Source organism: Myzus persicae, unplaced genomic scaffold (genome assembly GCF_001856785.1).
Source record: "Myzus persicae strain clone G006 unplaced genomic scaffold, MPER_G0061.0, whole genome shotgun sequence".
Classification (NCBI taxonomy): domain Eukaryota; kingdom Metazoa; phylum Arthropoda; class Insecta; order Hemiptera; family Aphididae; genus Myzus; species Myzus persicae.
Window position 1 is genome coordinate 78,849 of NW_019104142.1, and position 13,067 is coordinate 91,915.

A 13,067-nucleotide genomic window follows, 5' to 3' on the forward strand; every position below is an offset into this window, starting at 1 on the left:
CCTCTTGTATAAATTAATTTATGGAATTTATCACTTATAGAATTTCAGATATTATGACATGTGAAAAAGATAAGTATGTATATGTAATTTGTATTTTGTATGTATGGTAGTAATATCTTGTTCTATCATTTATCAAACGCACAATGTTATTGTTAAATTTAATATAATGCGTTTGTCTTCTGGTATTGAATATTGATATGTTAAGTACTAAAACTAAAATCTCAAGTGTTAAACTCAAAGGGCAGACGTGATTATCAAGAACATTTGTTTTGTTTATGTCTGATTTGTCAGGATAACAACCATTTATGGGATTAAAATCATCCCAGTGGATATAATTTTCGTTTGAATTATTTTGACAAAACATTTATGATTGATATTGTAATCATTATGAAATTCACTTTAAAAATAGTTTACGTTTGATAAGAAAAAAGCGTCTTAGATAAACAAAATAATATTAAAGTACATACCTATAAAGTATAAACATAATCATACTATAGTCATAAAGAGACATTGCTTTTCTCATATTGTTGTTTGTTATTAATGGACACTAACTTATACACAGATGGTACACGCATACTTATATGGGTACCTAAACTAAATATCACAATTTCAGACACAAATAATCTTAGTAGTTCAACTCAAATTATTTAAAAATAGAATGTTAAAATTAAATTCTACACATGGTTATGGACATATGGTGGAATAAATTAGTAGACTACAAATTAAACCATAATTATTGGCAAATTTCCATTGAATACCTTTCTGATATAGTAAAATGTGCGTTTCATCCATAAAGCGTAAATAATTCGAAATAAGTATTATGCAATAAATTATTATTTTGGAGCGCACACACAAAATGAAAATATCATAATACATTAATGTGATACACGATACGTTCTGATTATTCAAAATCAACAGTGATAACAAATTTAAAACTTATCTAGTTAACATGTTCTGTGAACACTATATGAACAATATTAAATGCAAGTGTAATGTGTAAAATACTGTAATACCATACCTACTAGAAGTTTAGAAATAATGCATCGTACACAATATACCATTAGGTTGTGAAAAATCGATTTTTGTTTAATAATTTTTAAATCAAAATGATGCATTCAACGACTGAAAGTATACACTTTAGAGCGTATTGTACGTCAATGATTATAATAATAATATGAATTTTTTTAATACATTATCAATTGACATCTACTCTTGACTTTATAGGGAGATGCTTTATTGCTATCTAATTCTACTGATAAAAACCTATTTAATCAATATGTAACTAAAATATTAGAATTGATTGGATTTGTAAAAGGTAAACAAAAATCATTATCTATGTGGGTATCTTATATCTACTATATCTCTCTCAATAGACGTGAATTTGATTTTTCTAAATATTGCTCTTGAAAAGTATCTAAATCAGTACACAGTTTACTCGTTTTCAGTTTGATGTAATTATATTTACATGTTATAGTATGCGATATGCATAGTATATTGTATGTAGGTACCTATATAGTGTAATATCACAGATAACTAATCAAACCAAGTCTTTTGAAGTGGGGATCCTTAACACTACTGACCTGTATGGATTAACCTATATTGACGTTCTTGAGCATTAAAATTTAATTACACTATTGAGTAAACGTTTGTTACTCTATAATATAAACGAGTTCGCTTTGCTCTAAGCAGAAGCAACTGGTTTATATAACTAGGAATCTAGTGCGTTTGGCTAACGGACAAGTATATGATGCGTTAGGTATGTTTATATATAGTATATAGGACACAACGTGCAACGCGGTCTAGGATTAGCATGGACAACTGTTGGGAAATAATTTTACCGATAAACAGTTAACCGTAATAATATTTTATTTTTTATATTACAATATTGTCATATGCGAGTTTGCGTCAATACGGAAAAACAAAACAATATAAAAGAGACATCTTTGCCCTACTCCCTCTATATACATAATATACATATATTATTACGAACGCTGAAATTGTCGTGTTCCCGTTTTTCATCTTTTTCGTCTCGCATAATATTATTTATTCTTCGGGCTGTGTTTTGCGCAGAGTATTAGGTGTATTATTATACTTTTAACAGACGATGTCATTTGTCACAGTTTGACGCATTAACTTCTACACATTTTTTTCCCAAATAATACACTTACACACAATAAATATATTGTAAACATATATCGCACGCGTATATAGATTATGACAGAAAATATCTAAATGGTTAAGTGACATGGACAAAAAACATTACACGATCGAAACGCTATGTATACTTTCTCTTTGACAACCGCCGCACCATGTGCTGGTATGTTGTGTACTGTTAGGCTACTCGGTCATTCACATCGCGGTGACCGGCCCTGCTGGAAGAAGTAATACAACAATGATCGTAGGTATGCACATGTATATATGTTTATACCTGTAGGTACCATGAGAATACAATAAAATATTAATCTCTGATACGTCCACGGCCGTAGTACATATAAGCACTGTAAGATTATTGAAATAAATTATAATTATTATTACGGAGTATAGAATGGAAAAAATAATAATAATGTTGTACTATGTGCTCTATTTGTTACGATAATAGAATTACTAATTAGTACTTATATATTGCTCCGTGCGTTCTCTTTGGAAGGTAATCCAAAAGAAAAATAAACATGTTTGCTTGTTGTTTGTTTATTGCGGTTCGATCGGGTTTGCACACAGCGCGCTTGTATTATCACATGCCTAAGATTAATGATTGTGTGTGTTGCGAGAGATCGGTCGTGTGCGATTACACGGCAGACGATTGTTACAAGTGCTGCAGCAGTATGCACACAAACACACGTTTCCATATTATTATATTAATTATAAGTCCTATCAGTACCTATCTATAGGTACACAATAATAATGATAATAATAAAAACAACAGCAATAACAATACGAGCGCGCATATATATAGCGATATAGGTAGGTGCCACACTACACGTCTAACATGTGGTAATTATATTATGCTATCCGAAAAAAAAGACAATAAATTGTTTACGGCCGATGAATTCAACAATTATACAACAATAGACGAAATAACACGGTGTATAGGTAACGCGAATTTTTTTTTTCTCAGTCACAATCTCCGAATCTCGTGCATAAACATTCCGTTTGTCTATATTGTCTTTAAATGAACGCGTTGTCGCGGTCGTTTGATAGTGCTAATGACTATTATAGGCTTTGGCTGATTAATCGAATTCGGTTGACCGGCCAAGCAAAGTGTATCAAATCAATCGGTATAGGCATTATAGGTAGAGTATAGGCACATAATAATCATCTGGACTTCTGTGATTACTTCCTATGTATATTATATATATATATATATATATACATCGTTTGTTAGTATAGTAATACGCTGTTTACAGCAGTTTCTGTAATTGATCGTAACTGTTTTTTATTTGATTTTTTTTTTATTCCAAAAATCGATTAGTTTTTCACAAGACCATAATCTCATTTCTATCTATCCGCTATTATATATACGTATATAGGAATTCTATAACACATGTTTACTCGTCTGTTTCCATAAAGATAGAACTTAATAATATGGATGCGTGCCTATGCGATATTTTTTATATTAATTTGGATAAACTAGCTATATAAGCATTATTATTCAAAATACGGTACATTTAACACGTATGAAATGAAGAAAAAATATAAACAGCTATATGTTGTCATATTTATATTATTGAATAGGTATATACAACACTGGCTATAGGTAAACGATTTTTAAATTTGATTATTTGCAGTTAACCTGCCCGTTTTTAGTTGCCAGTAATGTTTTATAAGTCTCTAGTATACACCTATAATGGGTACCTGCCTAAATAGATAATATAGGTACGGTTTAAACGACCATTTTTTGCTCTCTCAAGATTTGGTGATCTCTTAAAGTATAAATGTGATTGAACAAACAATAACAATATTATTACTGACACAATAAAGGACAAGACACACCCTCGACATGATTATATTGCCTATTCAACACTCCTTAAAAAAAGTCACATTAGATGTATAATAGATAATTACTTTTGAACCAACAAAATGTACCGTCTGTAAAATACACCCAACAAATAAACAATGATCGTAAATCGTCAAAACCAATTAGACATGTTTTTAAAATCCAGAAAGGTCAACCAACCATATAATTATATTTTTTATAGTTGGCTTTTCAAATATTCGGTAATATAACGTCACCGTGAAAAATGTAGCATTGGACCGAATAGTCTATGTCTCAGAAATAAATACTATATACTATAAGTCTAGAACACTTATTAACGGCATTGCAAGACACTGAGACCTATCTATACCGATCAGTGTTCACCTTAATATAATATATTGATTATTGAACAGCGCAATTCTAAATTCGTATACAATCTCTCAAAATAGTCCTTTCATGAATACAACTACCTATATATTATTATTACACTAATTGGCAATCGCATGCACTACTATTACTGATTAAAAAAATATCTTACGTTCCTGACATACGGTTTACCTTGGTTATATTATAATATACATGTAGTAGTTCAAGAAACCAGAATTAATACATTTTAAAATTATTTTAATTTCGTTGGGTATTGAAATTCTATACATAAGTAAAAAATACTAACTAAAGCAGGTAAAACTACATTTATATATATATATTTTATACACGTTTATATATTTCGAGATACTTCATCAACGGATAAGATAATATTTACTATATATATATTTTTTTTTTGATTAAACTTCGATAGGTTGTTGTGATAATAATTGTAATGTCAGATGGGACAACGAACATTATAAAACAACCAATATTCAACAGACCATAGTTTATAGTCTGAAAGCGAATAAACTATATTATACACTATCAGACTATCTAAAACATATTATCATGGCTAGTGCCTCACTGCTTCTATAGTTTTTCTTTTTGTGTTCTAATAACATATACTGCGTGAGTATAATATATACATTATACATTATACATATATCCATTATATAAGAAACGAGAATAGGATTTTGAACAATGATATAGCCTAGAGTAATATTTTTTTCGCCTACTGTGTATTATTTCGTCGTATATACGCTTTATGCAGTTGATATATATATTATTTTCGTAGAACTAAAATATTGAATGGTCCACGTCTTTTGGCGAACATTTCAGGTTTTCACATCTTGACAATGTCTGAATGAGAAGTAATTATTGCGCGTTTGTTGTCAAACGCTCTATAGGTAGAGTTGCAATAGTGTTTCTTACAATTTTACGGTCAAATCGTAATTGGTCGAAGATGGTAGAGAATAAAACTACTAGGTAGGTATAGTTACTGACCGACGGCGACCGCGCAATTCGTGCCACGCACTGCCACCGTTGAACGAACCCTGCACAGGAAGTTGTAACTTAATTTTCTAAACCTTTATCGTGATAATAGTCATTGTAAAGCATCTCAATCATGACGTGAAGTACCTCTATAATAGTAATATATTATTATTATTATTATTATATATACAAGTGCTGCGGACAAATCTCTACACACATTACACAATATACTATAAAATATCAATACATGAAGTGTGAAGTACATAGTGCATGTTTCATGTATATACCTGATGTTTATTACGTATTATGTGTGTACCGGGCATGTACAACGTAGGTACACGAATTATGTACCCATCGTAGATATTAAATGATATTGAAGACGACTGGTATATGGATCCATAGGCTTGCGCATATTCTAAATGCGGGTAGTTCCCATATAGGTAATATTATCATTGGCTCCCTAGTCAACAACTTTTTAAACACAACACATCTAAATTTTATTTTTTGAACATTTTTTCCGTTGTCACATTATAAGTGACGTTTTGAAGCCTAGCTACATATGTACACAATATTAAACTATGGAGTTCACATAGTGAATAATGCTATTCAATCCTTTTTAAATTCACTTTAAGATTGCATTTGGTAATTTAGGTATATTTATGAAAAATACGAGGGTAATATATTACCTTTTATTTGTATTCGGTCTGTGGAAAATCACAGTAAATGCACGCCTATATGTATGGGTCTCGTAATAAAATTGCTTGTGTAAAAAATTTAAAAAAATTACTTCTTCTCCCAATGAAGCCATAGTAGAAGTTGAATTATTGAAAACGGATGGTGTATCATGGATCTTACAGTATAATATTTCTTAATATGTAAAACCATTAAAAACAAATTAATTTTTCTCCCTCACCACACAAAATAGTGCTTACGTATTACAAAGATATTATCGTATTATTTTCTGTTGGCCAGGTGCCTGTGCAGTCTATATGGTCTATCTACACAGCAATATATTATAATGATGCCATACCCTACTCTTCGACAATGTTTATAGTAATAATAATAATAATAATAATAGTACATAACACATACCGTATGTATATAATATAATATAATCCCGTAGTATTATATTCATAGCTGCTTAGCTATATAGCGTATATGATGTCAGTCACGCGGAGGAATGCGTGTGCCCGAGATAGATTTAAGCAAGCTAGGCGTACCTCGCTGAGCAGTCCTTGTGAACAAGTTATACATTAATAATTATTATTATTATCATTCTAAGCGCTGCAACCTTGCCGGCTATCTTGTATTTTTAACGGTGACTATCGCGCCCGACTGCTTATACATATAGGTATGCATGATTGTGACTGCAGGTATTAACATTCTACTCTCGACCCTTAGGTATACACATAAAATAACATTTAACATTATACAACTATTATACAAGGATTGTAATAATACTTTATAATAATATATACGTTCAGGACAGTAGTAAAAGTCGTAGTGAGAGATAAACTCATTATATTCGTACCTACAGTGTACAATAATAATATTATGATTTACGATGTAACGAATATTATAAGACGCATAGGTATGGATTAGTGATCGCTGAAGTGTTTGCAATATTATAAAGAGTTTTAAAAATGTATTAAATACGGGTATTATGTTATTAAATAAACCACGATTGTTGGCATTTTAAAAATAAACAAAAAAATTCAAATTATATACATTGTCAGAAGTCCATCCTAAAGTGATGCCACCATTTATAATCAAAATGCATGTGTCTGATAGAAACATAACATTTAATTAGTAGTAATCTTCCCAGTAATAAAATAAAATACGACGATGGGGATGGGGGGGGGGGGAGGATGGTACGACACTGGTACCATGTGTCAAAAAGTGCCCCTAGGGGGCTAAAATACGCCTCTGTGGCAAATCATTGTCAGTTTTTAGTGGCCATTACTTTTCAGTGAATTAAAATTTCACCGTAGATTTGAATATTACTTATATTAATGAAATACCTATTAGTTATCGTTATCACGCTTGTTATCTTTTTTATATAAACTTAATTTATAACTCTTGTCTCCTACTCGAGCTTGCTTTTGGAGACGAATTATTTTATATTTAGTTTGGCAAGTATGATATCTTGTGAAATAATAATAATTTACTATTTATATATTATTATAGTACGGATGGGATGTATCGAAAATCGTATAATTATAATAGGCAGGCACATCACTTTAATACAATTAATTATTCTTCATAAATAAATAATTTACAGTAGTTATTACTGTTAATATAAATATTATATTAGTGTTAAATTAATAATAAGACTTATCATGAGACTACATTAAGTTGCTAAATCCTTGAATTCTCAAGTCTCCTACTTTTACTAATATATTAACTAATGACTTTTGTAATCAATACTTTTTGATGGTCACACCTTATATATTATTAATGGCCAATAGGTTAATTATTCATCATTATAATTTTATTTTAAATGTACATACTTCTTATGGAAATAATATTAAATATGTTATGACTTACGAGCTTTGAATAATAATATTAAATACTAAAATATTTGTGGTTTTTAATTTAGTTAAAATAATTATTTGTAATAAAAAGATTGACCAAAATACGTATTTGGTACAGACAATGTATTTTAAGTTCTAACCAAATAACATAACATTATGCTACTAATAATATAACTTAAACAGGTTTGGACTGATCTCATATTATAGAAGTTATAAGCTACAAGTTTACATTTATAGTAAGAATATTAAGTTAACAATAAGAGTCTTTCACAACACTATTATGGATTTATGTAAAGTTCATACAATTAAAAACTTTTATTGCGGAGAAGATATTGTAACATATAATAATATGTTGGATATGTTCTATGAAAGAGTTTTGGTGTTTCTTCTGTTACAAAAACTATATTTTGAAGGGATAAAATATAAAGCACTATAAAACTACAATCCATCTCGAGGATTTCAAACACTCTACAAAACATGCGTACAATATTTCACAATGCAATTTATTTTTACAATATTATTTTTTCACAATTTATTGACAGGTTTTTATTTCGTTTTTAGGTTTATGGGCTGTCGTAAATACCGCAGACGTATGTCTGAGGGGAAGAATCGAAATGCAAGAGAGCGCTCAATGGGAGACGTTATTTAAGACTAATGTTTTTGGAACACTTAAGGCGGCTAGAACATTTTATCCTTTACTAGTGAGCCAAAAAGGTAAGCAAATATAATTTAAACAACAATAATTGTAAATGTGGTGTATACAACGTATTTAAAAAAAAACTACATATATAAATAACTAAACACGTATATTTCAAAAAAAAAAAAATTATTCACAATTTTCTTATAATATTATAAATTATAATTGTATAAAACATATATTATAATAGTGTTTTAATATTGCTATGTTTTTTGCTGGGTACAACTTTTTATTTTTTCTCACTGATTTTTGTAATGGGGTTTTTTCATTGCCATAGATCACAAATCAACAAAAAAACAAAAACCAAAATATTCAATTAAATTCTAGTAGTCTAATTTTAATTTTCAAAAATAATTTGAATTCCATAGCTTTTTCTCAATGTCTTGTATGCAATAGATTTTCTGCATTTTGAATAGCTCATGTAGTATGATTACAAATTAATGTACTTAATTTTTCAAAAGTACATGCACTTTAAAAGGCCCACAAAACGAAAAAAATACACAAGTGTTTCCTAAAAACATAGAAAAGGTCAAAATCATTTTTCAAAACTGAAATTGGACTACTAAGTATATTTTTATTTTCACCAGCTTATTGCTCTAAATGCATGAAAAATACAATCAGTTAGATTAGTTAGAACCTCTAAATCCACTTCATTCTGAATGTACATACATTTAGATTCTAAAATATTTTTCATTAAATCACTCAGCAGTACATCATGGTTATTGTCTATAGGTACTCAAGTGTAGATTATTATAGTCAATACACATTTCAAATAGTGACATTTATTGAAAAAAACCAAAAAATTTAAAATGTCAGTAAACAGCCCAAAACTAGTCAAAATATTTTGAAAATTTTATCAAATATAGAAAATGATAAAATAAATATTTGCTATACCTGTAAAATATTTACTAACCTTAGAAATGAATTGTTGTTGAATTATAATAAAATAATAAAATCTTTCCATGTAAAATCGAGTGAATATCAAATGTTGTAAAAATTGGAGTTCAGATGAACCGGAATATAAATGAAATGCGATTTTCTACTATAATTGTTTTTATAAGAAGAGTTGGTAAACATAATAAGATAAATTTTGAATTTAATTTTAAAATCTTAGATATAAAAAGAAAATTGTCTATGAATTTCCAACGCGAAATAATTGAAAAATTTCCTTGATTTTAAAACATTTTGTTTAAGTTCTAACTTCAGACGCTCATAAAAAATTACTGTGGATTTACTCAATTTTTTTTATTTCCTCTGATAACAGTTTATGAGAACCTTGAAGTTCTTACTTTTTTAAGTTTATTCATCGAGCAAAATTTTTTACGATATTAATTTTAAAAAAACTGCCATTGTCTATACCCAAGTGTAGATTATTAAAGGCAATACACATTTCAAATATTTCACTCATACTTATAATTAAATCAAAATGTATTAAATCGTTATATTTTTCAGGTCGTTTTATTAACTTTGGTACATCAAACGGACATCCTCGCCGACCAGGGATGACTGCTTTCGACTCAGCGCGCCATGCCGTGGTCGGTGCTAGCACCTCTTTGAGAGAAGACCTGAAGGACTTGGGTGTTCACATAATAATCATCAACACAAATCACATTCTGCCAGAGCACATGTTCGAACCAGTGAGGTCTTCTGGCAAAGCAAACGAACAAACGCTCAATGAAATGTTTCTGAAAACGACTCTACCCGAGTATGCCATACACACACTAATGGACGCACTACTCGAGTCCAATCCTAAACCGGTGTACGGTTTTGAAAAACCGTCGATGTTCAGTTGCAATAGCTTTTCAAAAAAAATTCTTAAAGCCGAACGCTACGTTGGATATGAAAATATTTAGTTAAACGTCTTTGCCCGAGTTCCAAGATAGTGTAGGTGCAAATTCTAAAAGACAATGAAATTGGAACTAATCAAAGTTACAATATTATCTTATTTTATTATTATAACATTAAATATTCATTCAACATTATTCTAATGTGATCCAAAGAACATTATTAATATTGGTCAGTTTAGTTTTATATTTATATAATATGTTTTTAAATAGGTACTTGTACGAGTATGTTGTATTATTGTTGTAAAATATATAATGTTCAAACTAATTTTATTGAAAACTCCATCAATGTACCGTCAAACTCGTACATACATAATATTTTAGTAACTATTGTTGTTATGGAATAATGAGTACAATATTGTATAAAAATTGAAAAGAATTATACAAAAATATTTATTTTTATCAACTATACCTATGTGTTAATGACTATTTTTTAAAAATTAACCAGTGAATGAAATAATATACATTCTATCGTACAATATAGGAGTAATACATGACCATCTTATTAAGTCTACCATACGTCCATATAAGTTATAAAGCCATATATAACATATATATGTTGCTCCAAAAATTAAATATTAATTTCTCCCGTGGTTCAAATTATTTTAAAAAAATACAAAATACTATTTTTACCATTTAAAAAATGCTTTTTTTATAGTAAATTATAATCGTACAACATTTTTCAGAAAATTTAAAAAAATCAATACAACTTTCCTCATAAGATGTTGTAAGTGGAAAACAAATAAAAAGTTGAAAAGCATAGATCCAAATGAATTTTTTTATGAGCGTCTGAAGTTAAAATTCTTCAAAATCACGTAAATCGGCAAATCATTTTTGATTAGAAATTTATAAAAAAATGATCTATTTATATCTAACCTTTACAAATTTAATACAAGAATGCCCTTAAGTTCTCCGACATTTAAAAAAGTTAAAACCAAGAAAGAAAAAATTATTTTTTACGAGAGTTTGAAATTACACATTGAATATTCACCAATAGGTTAACAAATTCTCATACAACGGTTTTCTTATTTTGTTAAAAACTTTTAACTTGAAAATTACATAAAATGTTTATTTTATAATTTTCTATACATTATAAAATGTTTTAAATATTTCAACCTTTTAAAGTCATTTATAGACGTTTGAAATTTTCAATTTTTTTAGTTTTTTCTCTATAAATGGAAATAAAATTGTATTATTTGAGTCAAAAAGCTTGAAAATTTAATTAATTTGTTATAACAATAATAATTTTAAAAAAATTAATGCAAATTAAAAATTTCTCATGACTATAAATTGCTTAAAAAGATGCAAAATAGTTTGAAAATCACATACAAAAATGAAAATTTTTAATATTTTGAGAAAATTTAAATTACTTACTGTAATTGGTTTTCAATTTCTAAACATTGTTCAGATATCCTCGATTTGTCCATTCTTTAGTTACCAGTACATAAAGTTAAGATTTTTGATATAAATATAATATTATTTTGTGAAATTTTATTAATTTATTGTCTGCATTTACTGTACATTAGAATTAGAATTAGAATTTATTGCGTTATTGTATACAAATAGGTAGGGAATTTAGAATACTCGAAGGCATGTCAACTTGTTTTAGTTAAATTACCTACACGATTCACAGTCTTTACACTCTGACGGATACAGTCTGAACTACTCAAAAATGGAATTTCAAATTTTTAAATCTGTGTAGTAAAATTGTATATTTTTATGTGTACGTACACAAGTATACTTGTACTCCTAGTAAGTTAAATGACTATACCTATTTTTTATTAAAAATATGCCTGATAATATTTTATTATAAAACGAGTTAAGTTACACATTTTCTAACAAGTTAACTTAACTCAATTGAAAAATGTCGTTAACTTGCCCAGGCTTGGAAAAATCTATAAGCCATACAACCCGGATAATTGATCTTTTCTTTCGATCTTTGATTCTTTTTGTAAAAACTTAATATACTGTTTTATTATTTCACTTCTGATATTGTTTTACATAATATGTTCGCGCCGAGCTTATCCGTGATTATGAACACCCCCTGGTCGAGAGGTCAGTTGGAAAGTACGGCGTCCGGGCAACACTGCTGTGGTTGTCTTAACTCTCTCATCATTTTATTTTATTACGTCGATGTAAAGCTGTCTATTATTTTCTGGCTGCCGCCGTTCGTGTCGAAGTATGTCGAAACATGTGTTAAAACGCATTTTTGTATTTTGTCATTCCTCTTGTGTGCAACGAATAAAATAATATATCCACGGTCAGTTTTGGTACATTCGCACGTTCGTTTGGCGACCAGCTCTGGCTCCGACTACAACAATTCCGTTTGTCTTCACTAGTTCCGGTACGACATATATTGTCAGCGTAAGTTCCGGCCCAGTAGAAGACTTGGTCCGGATTCCCCTGACTCTTTACGGTACCGTCTCCATTTTTGTATTGATTTGTATAAAAGAAACTTGTTATTTGATATTTGTTAGTTTAACCAGTCTTAAATATTAGACTAATATGAAGGTTGTATAAAATTAAGAATACGTGTTGCTTATTTATTATTTCTACCCTCTCCTCACTATGACCAGGGCACGAGTCATCGCCGTCCACAATCCAAGCGAGGTAAGTCCGGTGTTGGCGAAACAACATACAAAAAGGCATTTAAGTTATTT

At 29.1% G+C, this 13,067-nt stretch overlaps 1 protein-coding gene across 1 annotated transcript in view; it reads left to right on the forward strand.

The window, feature by feature from the left end:
• LOC111039174 (D-beta-hydroxybutyrate dehydrogenase, mitochondrial-like) overlaps positions 1–10,482 on the forward strand; it is a 28,108-nt gene extending 17,626 nt beyond the window's left edge. The window contains exons 3-4 of the mRNA XM_022322520.1: positions 8,428–8,580; positions 10,016–10,482. Of these exons, the coding sequence (XP_022178212.1) occupies positions 8,428–8,580; positions 10,016–10,416 (554 nt within the window). The 3' untranslated portion in view covers positions 10,417–10,482. The remainder of the gene's footprint in view (positions 1–8,427; positions 8,581–10,015) is intronic.
• Positions 10,483–13,067: the final 2,585 nt, after the last annotated feature.